Genomic DNA, 25,501 nt, shown 5'->3' with positions numbered 1-25,501 from the left:
CTGGAACCAATCCATAACTGGGTTAGTGATTGTGTCTCAGTTGTATCATATTGTTATTAGAGGTTAAATTCCCTGACAGCCTCTCCTTCTGCAGCTCCAGCCATAGTAACGTGAATAAATTCACAAATTGCATGAGACTCCACAGCTCCCCAGTAGGAGCAGGAAAGAAAATGAGCAACAGCAGAACACGGGAGGCAAGGACCTCAGAGCATTTGTGTCACCAGTGACCACATCAATTTACCTACCCAACACGAATGGGGATCCTGGGATACTTTGCTGCTCAGAGTACCACTTTCTTTGATTGCATGACACAACAGGCACCTGTTGTTTATTGTTTATTTTTAGAAATAATAAATTAAATGTCATTTCAATCAAGATGGCAGAAAACTTTCTTTTCTGTTGAAGTATTTGTATAATCAGCAAATTGGAAGATATAATAATGGTAGAGAACAAATATATAAACATGCCATGTTTGCGGAAGTTTTTTGGGGGAAATACCTATCATAGATAAATATTTATCCCCATTTATTAAATACCTGCTCAAGAAAGTCTTGGATTTTATGTTATCTTTTACTTCTGTATTCCTATCAGTCCTATGCAAGGAAACGTTATTTATTTTGCTTTGTAGTCGAAGGAGTAAATAGGAAGAATAGAAATCTAAAATAACATTAGAAATTAACTGAAAATTCTCATTTAATGCAGTCATTAAATAAATATTAATGCACTTTCTTATGTTCCATTTAATGGAAGTTGTGCTGACAGTAAATTTCCTACATGAATGACAACCATATATCTCTTCAGTTTTCTTTTACAAGTGCATATAGCATGTCTTTGTTATAAAAAATTATTGCCTGTCATCTTTCAAACATTTTATGTAAAGTAGCCAAATTCAACTCTATCTATCCTCTACCCAATGTTCACTGTGTATTAAAGAAAAAAAAAAATTATTATTTAGAAGGAATAAATATGGGCTATGCAAATCAATCCTACTCACATTTTAGACCAAATTTAAAAAGTAAAACACTGCAAAGGTTAAGTAAAAAAAATTATCCAAACAGACTATTTGCCTTGTCAATACTCCTGCCTTGAAATATGCCTAGAATTAGCTTTGCTTAGAGGTTAGAGCTTCTCTTCTAAGTAGTTGAATATAGGATATGATATTTTACCAACCCATGACAAATTTAAGTTGCCTATTTTAATAAGAACATCCCAGAACATGGAATGGAAGTTAAATTTCAAAATTTTATTTCAAATAATTTTAAAAATACATATTACTACTTGAAAATGAAAACATAAAGAGAGAATACCTGAAAAATTAATACATCTTCAGCACCTGATACTGTGAGATTTCACAGCCTATTAAGCAGTCCAGGAACCTATTCAAGACCAGTTAGCTTTTATAGGTGTTATAAAAGGTTATAGGTTTCATTGTTTTATTATTAAAGACATAGATGACCCTGAAATCTTGTCGTCCTAAAAGACTCAAATTAACAAAGCAGTTTAAATTCATTAGTTGCACAGTCTGAAACAAACTGCTCAAATGCTTAGATAATTAGGTTTGAAGTTTGAATGTGTTGCACAGGGCTCCCACGGGGTTGGGCTGGCAAGAATGAGGGTAAGATATGCAGAGAACAAGAAATTGCAGCTACATGTTACTACAGAGTGGAAATCAAAGCACATGATAACACTAACAGTAATAATAAAACTGGATAAATTTATCCAGGTCTGGATAAATTATCATGGACTTTATTAGAATAATAATAGGATTAGAGAATCAGGTGCTTACTAGGACTTTTCCAACTGAAGGAAAGAATTCTTTCTGGTTATGATAAATATAATTTCTTCTGAAAGCCAATATGAATAATATTTTTACACTGACTAATGGTACACACAGAATCCCTTTGTTTTGGATGCTGTGCTATTTCATGCAGTTGTGCTCAGGTTTTGTATCACCTGCTCCTACAGCCCACATACACATTCAACTGCCTGTCAGGAAATCACATATACTCCTGTGACTATTTCTGTTCCTTTAAAAAGTACCTAACTACTAAGTTTTAAAACATAGCAACAATTTTAAGATGATTTGAAATTCTGGAGCATGAATTTTTTCACCAGCAGGAATGGTTCTTATGGTTAATTAGATGACTTTCATTTGCTATATTTCTTTAAAAAACACGCTGAGTTTGCCTTTAAATTGAGGATTGTATCCTTTATTTCCTTTTAATGGGAAATATAGAAAAAAGTTTATTACACAGGAGGAATTTTTATTTCTCTATAACAAGGTCTGAGAAGCTGTTAGTGCATCATATAAGAAGTTATTAAAACTAAATATTGTGCCTGCTCAGAAGCCATATTTTAGACCTCATCATAAGCTTAAATTATCCTTTTCTCATAATCACTGAAAACTTCAGCACACATTTATGAACCTACACAATGACTAAATCTTAGAATTAAATAAAATTAATAAGAAATAGATTTCTGGATGACAATCTATATTGGAAATATATAAAATATCAATCCAATATGAGTAGCAATAACTGAAAGGCCCATAACCCTTACATCAAAATAATATAAAATTAATATTTAGAAAAAAGTCCATTCTAAGCTGTAGAGTGGAGATATTTAGCCCTCAAAATAGTTGCTTTACTGAAAACAGTAACTGCAGGAATGACTTTTACTCACAACAGCACCTATCTTTCTTCCTTATGCATAAACCCTCTCATCCCACCAAGGGGAGAGAGAAACAAGACGCAAGTTACCAGTAGATATGAATGAGACCTTGAAAAAAGATCCTAAGATGGACACTCAGATTAATTTTACATTAGAGGCCAAAGCTGAATTTTGTAGTTTTGAATAATAGTTCAGTCAAAAAAAAAAGTCTATGTTCCATTTTAATTTTTTTCAGAATGATTCCTGTATGTCTTTACCCAACTACTGTGACTTCTGTGTCTTATATTCAACTTTATCAGTTTGGAACCTTCCCCCAAACGAATTTGAATTGCACACATTACCTGTTTTCTTCTTCATCAATGAAGCACATATTCCCTAAAAATGACACCGGCTTAGATGATCTAAAGCTGATATGGCAAATTAGTTGATTACTTTTGCCATCTGATGAAACAACAATGTCTAGTCCTTTTGGGAACTGCACAGAAAATGGGCAAATCCTGTCACCATCTTCGAGTTCAGTCTGAGGAAGTTCAACGTGAATTTGCGATTGCCTGTGTTAAAAATAAATAATAATGGTGTTTGTGCTCACAGGATTGCAGTAATAAAGTTGATTCACACATTCACAAAATTATATTTCACAGTTAAACGGAGAAGAATAACTTTAGTTTTGAAGTACAAATCACATTAAACTAATTAAAGAATTAAAATTCTTTCAACATTTTGATGGTAGTTGGTTTTCTTCTTCTGAACATTTTATACTGACCCACAATAGCTCAATGTCCACATGAAGAGCAATTTCTATTAACTGTGCTACAAAAGGCATAAATAGGTTTCCAAAACTTAAAAATTTCACTGAATTATTGCACAATAATTTAAAGAGAGTTTTAAAGTAGAAATATTAAGGGGAATTTCATGAAGATACTTAAGATGATTTCCCCAAGTTACGTGACTATAGGTTTCAGTTCCGAAATAAGAATGGCAGTCAGTCCAGATCCTTATGGACTCCTTTCAGTTCCAAGCACTGAGTCACTGACAATAGACAAATCACTTGATAAATGAGTACTACTCAGACAAGATAAGACAATAATAATTTGAAGGTAAAGTCAACTTCATTAATTTATGATGACAGAAATGCTTTGTTCCAGTTCTTCTTCATTGAAATGACATCTATATGAGCAAAACTAATATTATTGCTCCTTACTGATTAAAAACAGAAAAGTTGTATCCTAAAAATTGGAATAGTTGTGAAGCTGGGTTATGGTATGTAATATTACAAAGGTTCTTAGAAAGATTACAAAAAGGTTCTTATAAGTAACAAGATAAAGTTGGTCCACAGAGAAGTAAAAAATACATGAATTGTCTGTTGTAAAAAGTGTCAGGACTAAAACATTTGTGCTGTCCTTTTCAATACTAAAACCTTGCTTATGAAGAAGAGGAGAGGGAAGGAGGAAAAAAAACACTACCAAAAACGGCAACCCCACCAGCTGCTCAAACAACAGCTGGATTTCAAAACAGTGCCTTATAACCTGTGCAGTAGAGAAAATAAGACAACAGAAAGATTTTATCTTATCACAATATGAAAAAAGAAATGACTATGATCTTAGTATCCAGTTAAACTTAAGAAAAAAGTCCTGGTAGGACTCTGCTCTTAATTTTTGTGTTATTCATAGTGATTTTTTATTTCTGATATTAATTCATAGAGTGAATAAATCAGAAGATAGTCACTTCATGAAGCAGGAATGTTTGAGGACAAAATATGGGCTTGTTGAATATACAGCAATATTAATTACATTAATTTTTTCTTAAATATGCAGATTCTTCTGCTGAGCATAAAATTAATACTAGTCTTCACAAAAAAAGTTAAGTCACTTTTTCAGAAGAGAACAAAACCAACAATTATTCAGGATTTACATAATAAATCTACATTGAGACTTTTACCTTAAATAATCTTGTGGAATGATATTGATGTCTGCTTCAGTTTCCACATCCAGAGGAACTGGCATCATGATTAAAAAGGGAGGGTCAAAATTTAGTTTTGGTGACTTCAGAGTGCCAGACAATGTTATCTTGTATGGTGATGGATTATCATTTACATACACTGATATTTCAGAAGTATATGTCCCAGGACAAGCTGTTCAAAACGTTTTAAAAAAAAATTATATTACCATAAATACATGCAAATAAAGGAGTTACCTTAAGAGGTTTTGGGTTAGGCTTTTTGTTTGTTTAAAAAAAAAAATCAGCACTGTTTTCTTTTTTAAAATGTATTTTAACATAAAATAAACATAGCAGCAGAAGAATATTTATTAAGAAAGCTTACAACACTTGCCCGCAGCAAAGAAGAATCCACATTTTTTTTAACTTGTCAGAATTTTTAAGTCTGAATTCTTAATTTATTGCACTAATATTCCATTGTACATAATATCGATACAACACTTAGCAGATTTTAAAGAGTTGTAATCATACTATAAATTACAATAATTGACACAGAGAATACTTATTTTATAAAGGAAAATTATCAGAAGCATCTGACTGCCAAGATAAAGAAAAGTTGGTGGCTTTTAAGAGGGCAATGACTACAGTTACACAGATGACCCTAAAACCTGTAATGTTGCTAAGTCAGCCTCACGCAAGCCAGCAGGACCAGTCCTACCCTCCACTAAGAGCATCTTCCATTTTATAGAAACATTTAGGTTGGAAAAGACCTTTAAGATCATCAACTCCAACTGCAAAACTAACACTGTCAAGTCCACAAAAAAAAGAAAAGTGATGGGATGACCAAAGATCCTTCTCCAGGCATTCTCTACAGTGCAGCTGACATGACAATAGTGAAGATAAAGATTACCTTGTGTTCTGCCCCTTCTCATGCCACCTTCCTAACTGCTGCAAGGTAGTTTCTCTAGGATGGAAAAGCACATTTTCTTCCACTGACACAGGGAGCAAGGTGCTTCCTTCCATAACCATTACACTATCAAAATGGTATTCCAAACCAAGCAGTGCCATTTACCAAATTTTCAAACATTACCACTGCTGAAGAGATAGCAACACAAGCAATTTTGAGGGCCACCTAGTGAACAACTCTTGTACTTAGAAACAAATCTGCATGGTGTGTTGTAAGACAACCCAAAAATTTTAATTTTTGAGAAAAAACACCTTTTCTTTTGATTCTTCTTTATCAGATCAGTATGGAAAAATCCTTACCTAATAAATAAGAGGAAAAGATAGCCAGAAAAAAATAATTTGTGTTTTATGTGTCTGTATGAGCACTGATGTGTCACTGCAAACAAAATACATATGACAGGCTCTTCTCATGTTAGCTCAGATAATTAATTCCACAGCCTGAGAAAGAGCTGTCACTGTTTACAAACAAAAAGAATAAAATCTAGTGTCTTCAAAACACTTTGTCTTATTTCCTCTTTGTAAGACCCAATTTCCTAATGGAGATGATAACAGAGGAGCTTCACAGAAGCCTGTTATGACATTAGAACATGGCCTGAGGATTCCTTTGTTTCAGACCAGAAAACAGGAAAGTGGCAAAGTGAAAACCAGGTCTGGTAAGAACTGCTGCAGTGTTTGCAACATCTGCTTAATTCCATGTTAAATGGAAATGAACTTTAGGAGACAATACTACTGAGAAGGCTAAGAAGATTCTGATTCTAGATTTTGATACAACAAGAACACATCTTCCTCTGACACTTAGTCCTTTTATGAAGGAAAAGTGAGACAACATCAGAAAAAGGTCATGAAGGTGGACAAAGAGCCAAACAGAATATTTTTTACAAGCCTATAAGAAAGGATGTTCTATACAAGTTAACCCCATATATGAGCTACATAGTCTTCTGTTCTACAGAAGACTATCTAGCTGGGCTAGAACTACATAATATTTCTGGTGTTCTATCTTCATACATACATATGTCATATGGTAAAGGCCATAACCAATAAATACCATAGGGATGGAATATAATGAAGGAAAAAAAGTAGATGACCATGTGTCAATATCAAAGAATGTGCAATTTTCAGTAACTCACATTTTAAAATATTCACATTAACCATCCATTCTGTACAGAACAATTCTAACGAATTCATTAATATAAGATTGCATCTATTTGCTATAGAATCTCTCACTCAAAAAACAGAACAGACTGTGCTTAATCCACTGATCATTCTGTGTGTGGCTCCACACATTTGCTCACATCAAAATTCTGCATAGTATTGTTATGACCCACCCCTGAAGGCAGGGATAACTCAGGTTCTTGTTAACAGATCCCTTGGGGTGGATTAGAGTGAAGTGACACTGAATGACTGGTGTTACGTGTATATATGGTAGGTTTATTTTAGAACAATTCAGTTTCAATGGAAAGCAAGTATGTAGCCATTTTGGGCAGTATTATCTATAGTCACACAGCAATATAAAAGCATAAAGATATCACTTAAGAAAATACATAAAGAAAAGGAAAAAAAGGAAAGAAAGGATAAGCAGAGACAGTGGAAAGATATCACCACTCGGATCCAGCGACAAGACTTGATTGTTGCAATTTCGACGTCTGTTGATCGAAGTGATGATCACAGTCTTGATCCATCATGGAAGCCCATGGAACACTAAGCTCAGTGGGTTAACATATGGCCAGGTTCAGGTGGGAACACCCAGGTACCTCCCCTGGACAGGAGGAGTTTTACACTGTCTGTTGCAAAACTGTGGATCATGCACAGTCCTCTGGTGGAAGGCCCCAGAAATGAGTCTGGGGGCACTTTGGGTGCCTTTGATGGTCTATGACACCTTCAAAGACATGACAGCTGCCTCTCCTGCCAGAGCAGTTGGGCCAGTTATGCCCCAGCAGAAGGGGCCTACATGTAAATGTCCCGGTACTTCCCCAGAGGAGAGTCTTCTGACTGAGACAGTTGTGTAAGGGAGTACACTGGCACGATAAAAAGCATTATGCAACCTCCACAGGTTCTGTTTCTTATTGGCTTTCTCACTTATCTGGCTCAAAAGCAGCTTGTTGCCGAACAAAGGTTGGTTTGTCACGGTCCATTCTCCAGTGGTGGGTGTGCACCCCCTGTCTTATGTGGATCAGAGGTTTTGCCACCAAACACAAAAAAAGCTCCTCCTCCCCTTTCATTGGAGGGTGCAAACCCGGCCAATTGTTTTGCAAATGGCCAATTGTTGGAGTCATTACCTTCAGCATTTCAGTCTCTCATAAGCACGTAAACGAATAAATTATTGCTTATGTCAGAAACAGCAGGACATTGTAATATTGTGGTCATTTTAAACAGACACAAAGACAAAAAAATAAGTGAATTATTTCATTAAGATACTTTCATTAGTTTGGAAGGCATAGGGTCAATGTTTTCAGGATATTTCTTGCTAAACAAATTACTTTGAAATTAATGACAATTATGTCCTGAACTAACAGTTGAAGTCATGAATTTATTTTACTACTCACACCTTTAATGACCACTGTCAAAGCTTGTGCTGCTGTTACAATTCTGATATACCACCATTAATTTCCGTAGGACAAAAAAAAAGCAGCCCAGTGGATGTGAAAGTTTTCCATAGGGAGAGTTGATGGTACTTACGAATTTGCCAATTAAATCTGCCAAGGGCTAATTAAATCTGTACAATGATATGGGAAATGTCCCCTTTGTCTTTTCTAGATATATTTATTAGGGGAAATAAGCATTAGAAAAAACTGTGAATAAAGGAACACAACTTTTTGAAGTACTTATGTGCATATATTCATTAGATGCTTCATTCTCAGTCTAATTTGCACTAGAAAGCCCATCCAGTTCAGGGTGCCCAACTCCACAGCTATGCTGGGACCATTCTTCATGGAGATTCCTTGTTAATAGTAAACAGAGCATATTTCTGATGAAAGTCAGTTATACACATATGCAAGCTGACCTCCTACACTTTCAGAGGAGAAATATTTCAAGTTCCCACAGTTTTTATTCTACCTGTTTCTGTTACACTTTAAATTAGCATCAAAAACTGGTTTAAACAGCCACTTCTTTGAGGATGTCCATACTCCTTGTTCCTCTCTAGCAGCATAGATCTATATTTCTTTTTTTTTTTTTGCCCTCCAGAAATTTTAACTCTACGGTAGCACAGGTTTTGATCTTTTTAGACTGTGTGAGAAGAAAATAAAGTCACCACCTTCTCACCCTCTTAAGTTTTTATTAGATTGTTATGCAGTTCCTACACTTGTCCCCTAAATAAACATTTTTAGTTTAGCTGCCTTGGACTTTACAATAATTCATGCTGTAATGCATATACACCCCTCCAGCATAAAAAGGTGCCATGGAAAAAAATTGCATACACTGAAATACAGACTTCAAAGCAGAAAAGTCACCAGTATTTAAAACTTAAAGGTAAGTCCTACAAAAAAACTAAGATAAAAAAAGGAAACCAATCATTTCTCCACAGAAACTGTTCAAACAAAGAAAAAAAACCAAACAAACACTAGAAGATGAAGGTCACTTGGACCTATTACATAATCATCATATCTTCAGAGGCTCTGAACTCCTGGTAACTCAGGTTTATTTGTGACTATTTCCACAAGGGATCCCAGAGCATGAGTTTATTGTAACTTCCTGTGCTGTAGATATTTTTCATATCACAATAAGATATAGTGAAAATTTTTATCTACTTTTAATGCATTATAATATAGAGCAGCAGAAGAGGATCATATTACTTCACTTCTTGAGAATCTCCAGTTTTACTTTTTTAACAGGTAGCATCATCTTACCATGCATTATATAAACTCTTGCATTTGATTAAAGACTGCAGCTTACTGTAGCACTTTGTACTCTATTACAGATGATGTAGTATAGTTAAACAAATTACTCTAACACACTTTCAAAGTTCATTTTAAGGTTTATTCATCCCCACATATTACAACTTTACAGTAGAATCCCATGAAGGTGATTAGCACACTATATTCATTAACTAGGTCTCCCATGTGGGTTTTGAGGTACCTAATGTTCTCTTACAAGAAAGACTAATGATATTCACTGAAGGTATAGCACAAGTATGCTATAAATCATGGGAAAATACTTGGAACATTGAACTGAGGGTAACTGATTTTTACAGTTATTTATGATCTTCTGTAAACAAAAGATATGGGAACACAGTAAAAATACAGATAACTTCAAATTACGATAATTTATCAGTCATATTTATGTACATACACATCTGAATTTACACATGCAATTTATCTAGTAATTAAAAATATTGGCTTTTATTTGTATGATGTGCTCTGCTTCACAGTCTGCAATACACAAGCAACTCCAAGCAACATATGGAATTAAATATTGCTCTTGCACATTCACAACGTTTACAGAGCAACATTTAACAGGCTTCTCAATTTCTCATACAGAATCATTGCAAGACTCTTATAAACAAAGACAAATATAAGTATAATAAATTGTACACAATGCAAGTTAGACATTTAAATATTATGATAAAGAACAACAACAGCATCTTTCTTTAGGACAGGAATGCTCCCTTGCTGACTCAGGATCAGACCCAACTGATGAAACAACTTTTCTTCCCTGAGAATGCTGGGGCCCCAAAAGTAGGCCACTCAAACTGTCAAAATGACAGAGTTCTGTAGGCATCAGCTGCATATGCTGGTGGGCTTTATCAGCTCAAATACAGTGTTATATTCTACAATTCTGTGAATCTTGTATATTACTCTCTACCCTAAACACTTGACTGTGAATAAGGTGGAATCCTCATATTTCTATTCTGTCATTCCTCTTCTGGTATATGTGCTTGATTACCATCTTCCTTCATTTTCCCAAGTTTTGTTAGCAATCTTTTTTACATATTTTTACTTAGGGATTCATCACCTGAGCAGATTACTCAAAAAAATATCATAGTTAAGTGATTTTTTTATCTCATTGAGACAGGAAATTTCCATTCTTATCCAAATTATGGCTATTTAGAAAAAGGTTCACATACTTGCCAAGTACCCTTGGAAAGCTTTAGTACCTAAGTCAGTCAACCTAAATGAACATGAAAGAGCAGTACTGAAAATGGTACAGCTACTCCAGCTTTTGATGCTTTATGTGTGCAAACCAGACTTTTCAAATAATTTCAAAAGAAGTTATTCCATGCTTCCAGTCTGCAGCTGTCTTGTTTTCTCAGAACTACAACAAACCTTAAGTGATTAAAACAAGTCCTAGTATTGAATTCATCATATAAACTCATTTAAACATACCTATGAAAGTGATACATTGGCCAAACTGTCTGTATAAGAATTCACAAAGTTACTTACGAGGGCAGAACGACACAGCTATACTGACTTGGACACCTGGAGGAAGAGATCCAGCCTGCAGACTAAAGTCGAAAACACCATCTTCTATGTTTTTGTCTGCATCATCACAATTCAATTTCCATGTCAATGGATTCCTTGAGATATTCTTCAGGTCAAGGTCCTGTAAATATTTGGAGAAAAGGCATACAGGTTGAAAGAGGGAAAACAGCAAACACCATGACACTTTTCACATTCTATCCTAAGCACTCTTTCTGCAAACACATCAAAAAGAAAGCAAGAGAGCCCTAGAAAGCAATGAAGAGCCCAGTTTATTGTATCTGCAAGGTGCAAAGATGAGTATGCCTATCTGCACAGCCTAGATGCTTTCCAGTCACTAGCCACATTCATAAAGAGCAATACTCTCCTTCCAGAATGGAAAAACTTCATTTATGTGAGGTAAATACATCAAAGCATCACAGTGGGAGTGCTTAGCCAAACAGAACTGAGGACTTTTTCCTGATACAAATGAAGAACAGCAAGCACCAAACTCCGTGGCTCACATTTAGATTTACAGGTGGAGACACTGAAAACAAAAGTTTAGAATACATTTTCAAATCCTCTTCTTTCAATTCAGTAAGAAAACAGTAGAAATAAATTTTAAAAACCCACCTAAATTCCTTTATCTCAGAGTTATTTTTCAGCTCCCAAAACATCCCTAGCTAGGAAAATGTCTTGATTTTGTATTATCATTGTTTTCTGAAGGCACTTGAAAAAGCATTTCAAGTGTTTCCATCATTGCCAAAAATAATTTTTTATGATTTCCAAGCAAAGCCCTCGGGAATTAGAAACACTAAATTATGTTATGTTATGTTTTGCATTCATAGAAATTCTCTTTGTTCCAAATATCCTATTTAGTGATTTTTCCCTTTCAAGTCCTAAATCATGACCAGGAATTTTTGGGGAGGGTGCCAGTTTTCACAGATTAGCACCATACAGTGTACTGGGACAGCAATTTCACTGTATGGAACATCATCGATTGCATTCTGGTACCACCACTGTCTACATTACTAGTATAAGCAGAAGTAGAAAATCTTCAGAACTAAGCTATATCTTACACAATTAATGGCTAATTTCTCATGGTGCCCAAGCTTTCTTATATTATCAGAGTCAGGACAAGCCCAAGTTTGAGTTTTGGAAAAATTTATAGCGATTAAAAGACAAACAAAAAAACTGAGCAAAATCACAACGGAAAACTTTAAAATATTTAAACCATATATTTGGAACACAAATGTATTTTGTGTTCCAAAACTGTATTCTTTTCCCAGTCATTTTTGGTTAATTAAAAGCTATAGCCAAGAATAACTACAACACTTGTGACTACGTACCTGAGAAGTCACTCTCTCATCAGCAATACCGAAATTCATGTCACTTGAATGTTGTTCAAATTTAAGTTCCATTGAGGAGAACTTCACTAGTGAATTAAGTGCTGTTGGAAAAAACAATTTAAGATGTTTATACAGCATTATTTGACAAATATTTCCTCAAATTTCCTTCAGAAAATCATTGTTTCTGCACATGTTTAACACAAAAGTTTCTCCCCCTGTTTTTCTTTTTGTTGTTCCTATACTATAGAAATAATTACTGTAATTTAACTTTGTCTTATTCTTTAGTCACATTAAAATTATTTACATTTTATATCTAACAGACTTATAGCATATCTCCTTCATATAAAGAGAGCCACATGATCTTCCTACTGCAGATGAATGCATTTACATTTCTGACAGTAACCATCAGAAAAGACTTGAAAGATTTCCTAAAGAACGGCATTTCTCTTAATTTCATACAGCTGCAACAAAGAAACTGTCATAAAGGACGGAGTTTAAAGTGAGAATTTCAAAAACCCCAAAGGTATATGTTCCCATAGCTTCTTTTTGATTCTTGGAAACAATACTGGAAGCACACAGTATCCTTTTATTAAAATCTGCAAGTTTGCTCTATGCCCAGTGTTGATCAATTCTCTTTTCCCCCTAAAAAACCCAAAGAATTTCCTAATCACATATATCACATTATGTAAACAGCAATACAATCTGTATTTCTCCAGAGCACAGGCATATAAACTCTATAAAGTAATATTGTTTCAAAATAGGAATGTAATCTGCTGGAATGCTTCCACCAATATGCAACTGTGCCACTCACAGTCCTCAGCTCTCACTAAAACCCCCGTACAAGGAGAACGCAGCAAGACAAACACTATGAGGGAGATTATCTCCCCAACCAAACCAAAATTTTGAGATGGATTATTAAAACAAATTTCAGCTCACATGAGGCCATTATATTGATAATACATCCTTTTCCTTTGTATCAGACAGAGTTTAGACTTGAGACTTTTCCAGTCGAGTTTTCTGTCCTGGTTTGTTTTTTCTCTTTCAGTGCTTTCTTACATACCTATAAGCAGTCTCCAAGAGAAGAGTCTTACAAGTATTTAAGTAAGAGACCTGCTTTCCTTTCCAGGTGCTGAAACAGTGTACAAACTTTCTTTAAAAAAAAAAAATTAAAAAAATATTCATGATGGATTGAAAACATATTGACTACCCTGAAGTTAAAAGACTGGGTTGAATAATCTTGAGTACAAACATCAGATATAAGCTATTGATTTAAGTGTCAACCACACTGTCTGTGCAGTCTGAATCCTGGTCAACCACAAAAACTGTAACAGGGAATAACAATTGTAAGAGCAGAAAACAAATGTGCCATAAAGCATCTAGCAGTAAGAATTAGGCCCATTTGTCAAATCAAAACTTAGAGCTCATAAGATGCATCTTCCTAAGTTCTAGCTCTTAAAGTGGTAAACTGAAATGAATCAATAACAGATATAATTTTTAAGTTGTCAGAATGTAATCAAATTATGAAGTTCTTTTTTAACAGTGAAATAATTTGGCTAGTTGCCTGCATCCGAATGATTATCTGAAACACTAAATGATCAAGACATTTATTTAGACTTCTCTCCCTCCTCCCAGACCATCAAAATTCCCAGTAAGAATGTAATTCTAATACTCAAATTTAAACAGAAGTCACACTTCATTTTTTCAGCTATTTCTTAGAATTGAAAGTATTCCGTATTCTCTCTTATACTATTATCACTTGTTGCTGGTCTATACTGGTACGTTGAATAAATCCTACATCACAGAAGCACAAATTTGTGATAAAATTTAGATAAGATTGTCAGTTATTCACGAGTCTTAGTGATTGTATCTATTCATTATTCCACAAAAAACTGGAAAATGAAAAAAATTTTTCTTCATGTTACATAAATCATTTTTGCACTAGAAATTTGTCACTTTGATTCATATTTTTACCTAAAGAAGTGCTTCCTAGTAATCTCATATACACATGTACCTTCACCTTTACTCTGTATGTTCCTAAACTAAATATATTTAGACACATTAATGTGAATTTACTTCTATGACAGGATCTAAAGCAGGTCTCTCAGAGTTCTTTGATACTTTAAAAGATCTCAAAAGTAAGACTTAGGTTAAAGCCCTACAGAGAAAAACAAACAACAAAAAAAAAAGAACCTAAATATAGATAAAACCTAATAAAACTGGTGTTGCTTTTACCTCACATTATGCATTTAACTGGCCAAGCCTTCTTCAGTGCTCCCAAAAGGTTTAAACATTACACAAACATCATTCCTGGAAGATGCTCGGCACTTAAGTCTCATCTCAAATAAACAGTGACTATACATTAAAAGCTAAGATGAAGGAAGCCAATGTATTCAAATGTTCACAATGTATAGGTCTACATGACTGTAAGAATCAGAGAGGAAAATAAAGAGAACCACAAATTATTTCTAAGAAAAGCACCGAAGAATCATTTGAGATATCAATCTCTTGCTGCAGGCAAATGGCCCATAACTTTGGCCATTAACAACCTCTGACAGGACAGATGGGATCAGAGCCATTCAGAGGCATTTTTAAAGGAGTTTCAAATACAGCTAGACATCCTAGTTTTGACAGGATAAGACAGAAAAATAGTATGACTGACATAGTACTTTTCTACACTTTTCAGATGAACTGCTGTAAATACTACGATTTGAACGACGAGGTCTAGAAATACTAATGCATGAGTAGACACAAAAATGAGTTTTGGTAAACAAATTTCTACATAAGGCAAATAGCTATGTAAAAATATTTTCTCAGTGTGTCATAATTGTGCATAGAAAGTTCAGCTTTACTCATATGTAAAAATACAAGTCAAAATTTGAAAATTTTGCAAGTTTCCAAGAAGTGTATAAATTATACAATTATCCACCAAATTCCAATTAAATAGCAATTCTCTGCAATTAGAATATGAGCAAAGATATCTCTACAAATATATGCATCCACCAGCTCTTTAAGCCCCCAGTTTACCTACCAATTGCCTTAATTATACAACGTGGAGGAGCCAGAGGGAGCTTCGCTGCAGGGGGCTGAGGAGGAAGGATGTTACTCGCAGATACAACCAAAGCTGTAAGTGAGGAGTCAGCCTGAGGAGTAGTAACTGGAAGAGTGAAGTGATATGCTGCCACCTAAAGGAAAAAAATATCATTGTGGTCACATTCCCAAAGAAAATATAGGTACTTCTTGAACCATGAGTGGTTTACTCCTTCAGCAGAATTATAGAAATTATTTTAGGATCTGATCGTGATATTAATAGGATGAACATTTACTAGCACTGAGAATCAACCCTCTGAGCAAGCAGAACTCAAGCATTTTTTTCCCCCATCCTGAGGAAAAAACTGTATGACCAAAAGTATCAGGGTTATGAGCAAAACTACAGACAAAGCTTCTGGTAAATCACAGTGTTGTGTTCTACTTCAGTCACTCACTTGAGTGAAAAAAGATTGGAGCAGTGGCCCCAGTGCAGAAGCTTGAGTAAAGAGGAGGGAAAACAAAGCTACATAAGCTATGGAAGCCTTTCTCAAAGAAGGAAGATAAAAGGTCAACCATTATAGTATACCCAGCATAAACCAAGGGTGGAGCATGAGTTAAAACTGAGAAACCGCAGGGTAAAAAAAGTAGTCTCAAAACCTTTGTCATTAAATGCCACTGAATTCTGGGTGTGTAAATTCCAGCGATTTTGATCCTCATTTTATCTGTGCAATCATATCCTCAAGTAAGCGAGGTTTAGAACTTAAAAGATGGTATGTTTTGTACAGAATCCTCTATTTTGACAGACAGTGCTTCCAAGAGGCCAAATTTATTTCACAATGCCCTTTCAAAGAGCCATTTCTTGTCTCTCTCTTTCCAAGGATCAATGCACTAAAGCAATATGTGTTCCAGCCAAAAGGTACAGACAACCATAACAAAGGTAGTAGAAGAAAGAAACCAAAACTTCTGCACTGAAACCACTGTTAAGAGTCCTTCGAATTCTGTTTTCACCTTGAAGGCCACTAAAATCTCCAGAAAGGACTCAGGCCTATAAAATCTTCATGTTGCTTAAAAAGATGCAGTAAAACCAGCTGTATAAAGAATTAGTGAATTGTTTAAAAGCTTTCAAAAGCTGCAGAAAATAGTGCATCACTCTTCACTTTCACACCTGTGGTAGCAAGTAGAATTCATAAACGATAGGAAAGAAAAACAAAACTGTCCTAAGCCAGGACATGAGACACATATCCATCTGTAACAGAATCAACATCAAGCTTAGATAGTGAGAAGCAAACACACAGCACTTAGAGTGTGTGGAGCTCCAGCAGGGTTTGTAACACACAATTACTCACTCCTGGTGAGCGAGGTGTGAGCTGAGCCTTGTGGAACATTTTGTCTATTTGTACTTAGCTAAAGGAAGGCATAGGATGAGGGCAAGTGTTTGTAGCTACAGTCTCTTGGTTTATATTGACACTTCAAATCTGATAATGATTAGATTTAATAACATAGAATTGGCTTTTCAAAGTTAACATGGAGCATGCCATTTAAGATTTCTTAGTAACTAATGCTCAAGATATGTCATAAATCAAGATTGAGTAAAAATCTCCTGATTTGATTTACTCTTCTGTAATTAGTATCTCCATCAAGTTACATCTTCAAAATATGTTCTTGTAATTACACTGAATTTTTAAAGTTTGGTGAGATTAAGAGGCTTAGTCTGCAGCAGATCTCATGGCAGCACTGGCTATGCAAAAGAGTACAGTCTAGAACTGCAATTGCTCTTCATCAATGCTGGTATGGTTGGGTCAGACAACAGAAAGTGGAATCCTTTTATCCCTCTCTCAAAACAGCTATTCGAAACCTGCTTTTCATCCCAACTATAAGGAAAATTTGGCTTAGTCTTACCATGCAACAAGGTTTTTATTTGGCAGGAATTGGCAAACAAAAGAAAGTATTTGCAAGACCCTCAATTCACTACACGCAGAGCCTGATGTTCACTGAAAACCTACACTGGCTATGAAGTCCAGTGGTGCAAACTCAGAGCCAATACAGCTCATAGAAATGTATTTACATAATTGAGAACAAATTATAGCTTTTATTTTATTCACACATACCTTTGCCTAATTAACTGCACATTAGCTAACCTATATTACAAATGAAAAATCCTTTAAAAACTATATAACCAGAAATAATATTGTAATTCGTACACATACACACATTGCTGAAACAGAATTAAAAATTAATTTCAATTATTAGGACTTCACTTTGCAAGTAGAATCATTATGTTTCTTTTTCATTTATGATTCATTTTTCATTTCTCCAACATCATAACAGAAAATTCTTTTGTAAGATTATATAATTAAAAAACTAATTACAATATTTAAAATAATAAATCCTTAGACTATTACTGGATTTGCACTTGCTTTTTAGATAATCTATGAATACTTTATAGTTACTTATCTATTGGGATATTTTCCTGAAGCTGCATTTAACTTCATACCCCAGAGAATACAGGAGGGGCAGGAAGCAAGCAGCCTAGGGAGAGTTCTTGCACAAACACTCATATTTGTTTGTCATTATAAGAAACATTTTTCCTGTCCTGATGTACACTAATTATGCATGTTGTTTGGAAAGGAGGCATCATCTACAAAGTGGTAGCCTTAGCAATTAAAATACTTCAAAAGAAACTTTAGAAAGACCAGTCACGTGAGACAAAGGAGCCGTTTGCTACATGTTCACATAGAACATCTCCAAAGGATGCCAGAAAAAGGATGCTTGATTAGGCTGCCACCAGATGTTACAATTCTTTAAATAAATCATGTTCCTGTAAAAGTTTTATTTAGATGGCACTTTAAAATACCTTCAAATTTTTTTGCTAGAATTACTAACCAAATAAAACTTATTGATTTCAAGGAATTTATCTGATCGGGAAAGTTCTGCTTCCAAAATATATTTGAATTTATGATATAGGTTTGATACCAAGAGTGTGGCAGCTCTAAGCCCAACACTGGAGAATAAAGATGGTTGAATGGCTTCCTGCCTCAATCCTAAATACTTGGTACCAGGAAAGAAACAAAAGGGGGGAACACAACCTCAGAAAACATGACAAGTAAAATAGTATTTTGTATAAAATTCATGGATAAAAAAATAAATAAACTCAAGCACAGTTGTCAAGTTGAGGGTAGGAAAAACAATGAGGTTATTTTCAGTAAACACTTTCAAAGTGCTTACCTAATTTCCATCTTTACTAAGTACTCTACTGCAATAATGTATGCATAAGGCCTAAAATACAACTCTCTAACTATAATTCCAATAGAACATATATTCTCAAGGTTGAAAAAAAATTTGCTGTCAAATCCAGGATTTATATACTTAATATATGACATCCCCTTAAAATTACAGTACTTTCTTTCACAGTACAACTTCACAGGAAATTGCAAGTAAATCAGTAAGCTAATTTATTACTTAAAATCAAATTAAAACATCTGTAAAAGATAATACTCTTGTATTTATCATATAATAACATGCAGATTGTTCAAAGATCTTGAAGCATTTGTGTAAAGGCTGACTCTAAAGTTATTTATTTATACCATTAACAACAAACAAATTCAGCAGTTATATAAGGAGAGAAAATGTAATGTACATTAGAAAAAATCAGTTTGACTCAAATTTAAACCTAATTGCAAAGCCAAAGATTTATGTCCTGCAACTGAATCCAATATACATTCCCAGCCTTCCCTCAGATTTAACATCAGCTTTTCCTTAAACCATACTGAAATCTTTCATGCAGCCTAAGTTCCCCAGGTTTATATCAGAGATAAGCAGCTTCCACAATGAATAATGTAACTGATGTTCAAAATCATCACACAAAACCCTGAAATAAAACTAAATCTTCCCCTTGTATATGGTCAAAGATGATGCACCGGCAATACCCTGCAATTCCACAGCTGCAGATTTTCCATAGAATTCATTTCTTATACCACAAATCTGCTCTTTCTTTAAGAAAAAAAAAAGTCATTTAAAAGGACAAAACCACCCCACCAAAACACCTGTCACTTCTCCAGCACAAGCTTAGGCAATAAGCTCTGACAGGTGTGACTTGCTCTATTTATCTCAATCAAAGGCCCTCATGGGCTTCATTATTACACAGCTGTGCATTTTGTCTTTTTTCCAAGATGTTGGAATTTGTTATTTTCCAGCAGAGTTTAAAAAAAAAAAAAAAAAAAAAAAAGAGTCATTTTGAAGCAGTACACTCCTGCACTTTGCTTTCCTTAGCAGACCATGCAGGACACTGCTGCAGGGGGATCATCCTGCTTGGAGAAGCACAGCAGCATCTGAGAAACAAAGATAAGCCAGTCTTTAAAGTGACCACATGCTGTCTGCTTCCCTCACACAAAACTAAAGGAATGAGGTGCTCCCCACCATCACCTGGGCAGGTAACTTGTAGGAGAGCCATGGTCAGAAAAGCCAGGTTTCCATGCTTTATGGACAGTATGATTTAAAATTCAGTTCCAAAGTAGTCACTGACAGAAATCTGTCAATAAATAATATGATTAGTCATGATGTTTAGCTCTGGATCTTTAGAGAGGAGGAAGCTACAACAGATCTTTGGCCAGATAGTCATGGGTTGTTGGTATTTTTTGTTTGGTTTGGTTGGGGTTTTTTGTACTCTGAAATGAGAGCCCAGTGTAGCCAATCACATGTTCAGGTGGCTGAACCTCCTTATACTTCAGTGAAAAAAAAAATTAAAACATAACTGAAGCGTCTCTCAAATAACGTTATATCAGAACAGAGAAGAAAGAAGCACAAAACCTGCATATAAATAGGATATTCAGAAGTATTGGCTAGCTTACCTATTTATATATTTATTTTGTATTCTGCTTTCACTGACAGCTCTGACTTTCACAGCCAACAAACACCAAGGTTAAACTCTCACCACTGAGGCAGAGAGCCCTGTCACCTCCAACACCTTCTGAGACACTGGAATAACAGGAAGGCACAGCCATGCTGTGTCTGAGCAGCATCCCAGCCTCATCTATAATGCATTGACTCCATTTAACACTTAGAATACTGAAGAAATTGTCTCGGAATTTTTTAAGATCTATTTTTTAAGCATGCCAAGACACTTCATCTCTAAGAGCATCTTCTTTTGATTTCACATGTATTTGTACATTCTCCATTTTAGTGAGAACTGCAGGAGCTATTCAGAGTTCCTATATATTAACTTCATTTGTTGATCTGAAGGTTTCTGAGGCTGAACAAAAGCTACTGCCTAGTTGATTTTTAGCAGGAGAATTCAAGATTGCATTCAAGACTAAATTACTTAAAACCTTACATCAATAATTCAAGTCATTTTAATAAATTTTTAAACTACATTAAAATAATTTCATGGGGTTTTGATTTTTTTTTTTTTTAGTAAAGTTTCTGATTTATTTTTTTCTAACTTTTCCTAAGTTCATGTCTCTACTTTCTTATCAGTAACATCAGTGTAGTGGAGTTTTATAGGGTATGGTTGTCAGTAATGACTACAAGAGCAGGTAGTTTTAGTAAAACCAGAAGGCAGACAGAAAAGAATGCAACCTGATGGGATACAGAAGGTTTGTAGCAGCTGGGAGGAAAGCTGGGTAAGAGCAGTTGTTAAAAAAAAAAAAGTGATGAGATCAGAGAAACAGTTGTTCAAGTGCAGAGGCAGGAAATAGCACTTGGAACTGTGAAACCTGAATAGGGGAAACACAAAATAGAGAGATTAGGGCTTTTTTCAAAAAACTTTCCTGGAAAGTCAGGAAAGAGAAGGAAGAAATCTGGTGAGAAAAGGAGGGAATGTAGATGAGGTAGAATGGTAAAGAACTGAGATCCAAAGGGGAATGTTTTAAGAATCAGTAACTTCTGAGAGTTTCTGATCACAATAAAAGATGCTGGTACCTGGACCACTTCCTTAACAGAACTATGCTTTTTATTAGTATTCTGCTTTGCAGGAATTAAATGAAAGAAAAGTTACAGCATCCTGGGGGGTACATGGCACTTCCAGATGTTTCCTATAGTCATCTCATACTGGGCAACTTCATTTAACACTAGTCAGTGCTCTTGCTGCCAGCTACCACAGTGCTGCACTAACTCAGTGATGCTCATTTGTGAGTAGCAGTGGGCTGTGAGCTCTAAGTGTCCTTGGGCATGTCTTGCCTTGCAAGAAGCTGCCCCCTGACAGGCAGGCAATAACACACTGGAAGCAGAAGAGAAGCCCTGGTGGCACCCAGCTTACCCAGCCCCAGGGGCAAAGGGAGACAGAAAGACTGAGTATGTGGAGAGAAGAGAAAACTGAAATAAAGACATTTACCTTGTTTACCTTGTTTACAGCAACACTTAGTAGTTGGCTATGAGGTATAAGGTGCCCCAGGAAAATTACTCCAACATTATCATCTACTCTTGCATTTCTATTATTGACCCTTCCTACTTAAATGAAAATGCCAGCATTTTCCCTTGCTGAGTTTCTTTCCAGCTTGACTATAGGTCATTCATATTACTCTGTATGTACCATTTTTCAAACAATTACATACTTCCTGACACTGTATCTAGTTTAATTCTGCCTACCTTGCTTATGAGTGTTGCATCAGAAGTGTCAAGATACTGAAAGATATGACAACTGCTGCTTCTCCCTTAACCTCAAGGCCTGCTATACTACAGAAGGAATTTTTTATGAATCTATTGACTCATGTTCTGTCAGGAAAAATCATTTCAGAGTAGGGTATGTGCTGTAAACTCACCCCATCAGTTATTCACAATAGGTTCCATGTGTACACAGAAGAAAATCACAGTGTTACCAGACACCGTTTTTAATATGCAAATATTATCTGAATGATGCTTTGAACAAAGGAATTTCCTCTATACTGAAGTGCTGGGAAGATGGGGAACATGATGGGAGGGGGGGTTAAAATAGAATACTGTTGACCCTTCCAAGGTGCGTTGTCTCTAATAGTCATTTCTTTTTCTAAGGTAAAAATGCAGATAATGCAACAGGTTTATAGGCTATAGAAGTGACTGCCAGTTTCTTGTTCTCATTCATGATATCAACAATTAAGTTTTCTTTCAGTATGTTGTTCTCCAAATATGTGGAAACCCAAAACTCTTCGTTTCTAAAGTATTTTTCAACACGTTTAGATTTAAAATTTCCTACAGGACTCTCTATTGACAGTTACTGCCAATAAAATGCTGATCTCCTAATCTAAAACTAACTCAAAACCTCATGGTTTTTCCCTCAAATAGCTTGATCAGAAAGCAACTTTGCCAATCTTTATGACACGTAAAACTCCTCTACTTTTGCAGCCCCTTGATCATCTGAGAGTTAAAGCACGAACAGCTGCACAAAAGAAAATGGCTGCAGGTCTGTTGAATGATTTAATGAATGTGTGGTAAGACATTTCAGTATAAAATTACACCATTTTTAAGTCACTGATAAAATGTATATTCTTTGCGTATGTAAAACATTTAAATTATATAGAGGTTATTTGTCTTAAGAATTGGGTTACTAATTATAAAACTATTGCACACACTAAAATGGGCATCTAAAGTCTCTATTCTCCCACCACAGAAACATCACTGAGCATGACTTTAATTAACATGATCACCACTGTCCCAATAAACCCACCTCTTTTGGCACAAAGGTCAAGAAGCATTCCAAAGCAGACTCCTCCTTTAAGTTAACTGAATACAAATAAGGCTTTGAAGAACAGCACTCAATCACTGCCAAACAAAATTCAGAATCAAATTACAGATGTTAGTGCATGAAATATCAACTTTATAATAGTTGCAGTACTTTGAAGTGATTTCCAACATAAAGCATCTACGTATTTGTATGGTAAACATTTCTCACAAAGTTACAAAGGAATATAGTATCTCTCATAAGGATTCTGGAGGTAATTTTGAGAAGTATCAATCACCACCAACTTTGACTGAAGTTACTGATTTGGGAGAACACAATATTTGAGAAGAAATAAAAGACAAAACCAAAACAGTGTCATTTACCTTTCAATAAAAGTGTAAGGCAAAAATAGTTAATTATATAATGAAAACTAATACTATAGGGAGAAAAATAGTTGGCTGACACTGATTTTTTTAAATGACTTTTAGGCATAATCTACAACACAGAGGTTTACCAATAAGGCTTGTTTCATTTTTCAGATTTTCATGTCCTATTTGAAGACACTGGCAGAAGCATGGGTTTCCAACAAAGAACATAACATTCCTCCCAGACCAGTATTCATCTGGGAACACCAGGATCAGTATTCACCGTTTGATTTCAAACACAAACTCTGATAAAGAAACCACGTGCAAAGAGGCTACTCCCATGCTGGTTACTCGCCTGTTGTAAAAAGTCCTACAGCTCTTTTCCAAATTAAGGTGACTGACTAAGAGCCCTCACCTTCCCTTCCCTTTTAAATGCACCACATGACAAGAAAATATCTCTCTCCTTGTCAGATCATTTTTTGTCATCATCCACATACAGTTCAACATAAAGATACAACTATATTTTATAATACTGTCTTGCAGAGCCCTTATTCCCTGAGTTTGCAGACTCAAGCTGCAAAATTCTCTTGTGAATAATGATGTTGGAACAGCAAAGGAGATGCCATCACTGAAGCAGGAAAGGGTTGTGGAACAACAACTAAAGGATAAGAATCTGCACTAATTCTACCAAGAAAAAAAGAATAGCAATAACATTCCACATATTGGCCCAATGTCATTCTGAGTCGGGCACTGTGTAGAACAGAGGTCCTGTGATTAACCTGCAGACACCCTGTGTCTTCAGGAAAAAGAAAAGTCTGGACTCATACTGATGGTGAATTAATTGAAGGGTAAATATTGTCAAAACAGTGGGCATGAGTCCATGAATAGGAAATGAATATAGTTGTTTGGCTTTGTTTGTTTTGATTTCCTTTTTTTTTTTTTTTTACTTTAACTGGTGAGAGGGTACTCAAACTTTTTTATTTGTTATACCTTAGCAACTATAGCAGAAGGAAGGGGGCAAAAAACTACAGGTAACCTGACATTTGGCAAATACTTATTTTTGGTAAATGTCATTTTGCAAGCAAACCAAAATGTCTCCTCTTAATTTATATTAAGCAACACTTTTAAAATAATTGCTTTAGGTTTTCTCATCGAGAAAATTTGTCTACCAGAAATAGTCTGACAGATTTTCCCTTAACATTACCCATTCTTTATTTAACAAAAATTCTGACACAGCAAAGGCAAATACCTGAATGGTCATTAGTATCCAGTTTAAAATCCTTATTCTTAGAAAAATCAAACTCCACTCTGGTACGTGATTGTCCTTTGTTCTGCAGCAAAAATGGAATTGAACTCGTAGCGCCAACATAAACACCACCGAAGTCCACTCGCTCCTGTAAGTTTAAAAAAAATAGGTCAAATCACTGTGAAATCAAGTTTATAACTGAACATCATGTGAAAAAATATAACTGTGCAAGATCCACAATTTATAACACGATAACAGTATTGGTTAATCAATAGTCTTGCATAACCCATATCATTAAAATCTTTCCAGGACACAAAGCACAACAGTTTAGAATTCAATATTAAGTCCAGTTACACCATCAGGAAAGTTTTCATCATTCAGTAAACAGATCAATGGATTATTTTTTCCTTTATTTCACTCTTTGCTATAACTAGCTTAAGAAAACTTCTCCCTTTTAACATACTTATTCCAGATTGTCAAGTTCAAAAGCTAAAGCTGTCAGCTATCATTTAGTGCAACTGTTATATGTACATCTGGTTTGTAATATCTCTTCCTAAGTTCTCCTTGATGATTCTCTTGGGAAGTTAGTATAGGGAAAAATGACAAATATGACATAGGGAGGAGCCACTTTGACACTTAGATAAAGCAAAACACTTAATCAATCTTACCAATTGCTACGATTTCCTCATACTTACCACACTCATGCTTATTTCAGCGACCTCTACAAATCCACCAACCCTAAGCACTTGTGCTCCTGCACTTCGCACTTCTACCTAAGAGAATGGACAACAGTGGGATTGCTGACAAGGTCATTTTAACAGAACTATCTCACCAAATCTTTCACAATTACATGAAAAAAAGTTTAACACAAAAAAACAAAGCAACCCTACCCCCACAGATACAGAGTGGAGAGAGACATT

General features: G+C 35.2%; 1 protein-coding gene across 3 annotated transcripts in view; it reads right to left on the bottom strand.

Moving 5' to 3' along the window:
• The window catches only part of CFAP47 (cilia and flagella associated protein 47), a 278,312-nt gene that overhangs the window by 226,784 nt on the left and 26,027 nt on the right, over positions 1-25,501 (bottom strand). For all 3 annotated transcript variants that reach the window (XM_032680035.1, XM_032680036.1, XM_032680037.1), the window contains exons 19-26: positions 25,277-25,354; positions 24,585-24,729; positions 22,977-23,071; positions 15,342-15,495; positions 12,314-12,414; positions 10,950-11,109; positions 4,609-4,801; positions 3,012-3,221 (exon numbers count right to left, since the gene is read on the bottom strand). In XM_032680035.1, the coding sequence (XP_032535926.1) occupies positions 3,012-3,221; positions 4,609-4,801; positions 10,950-11,109; positions 12,314-12,414; positions 15,342-15,495; positions 22,977-23,071; positions 24,585-24,729; positions 25,277-25,354 (1,136 nt within the window). The remainder of the gene's footprint in view (positions 1-3,011; positions 3,222-4,608; positions 4,802-10,949; positions 11,110-12,313; positions 12,415-15,341; positions 15,496-22,976; positions 23,072-24,584; positions 24,730-25,276; positions 25,355-25,501) is intronic.

This window comes from Chiroxiphia lanceolata, chromosome 2 (genome assembly GCF_009829145.1).
Source record: "Chiroxiphia lanceolata isolate bChiLan1 chromosome 2, bChiLan1.pri, whole genome shotgun sequence".
NCBI lineage: Eukaryota > Metazoa > Chordata > Aves > Passeriformes > Pipridae > Chiroxiphia > Chiroxiphia lanceolata.
Note: the sequence above shows the minus strand (reverse complement) of the source record. Positions and strands in the feature narration are given on the sequence as shown.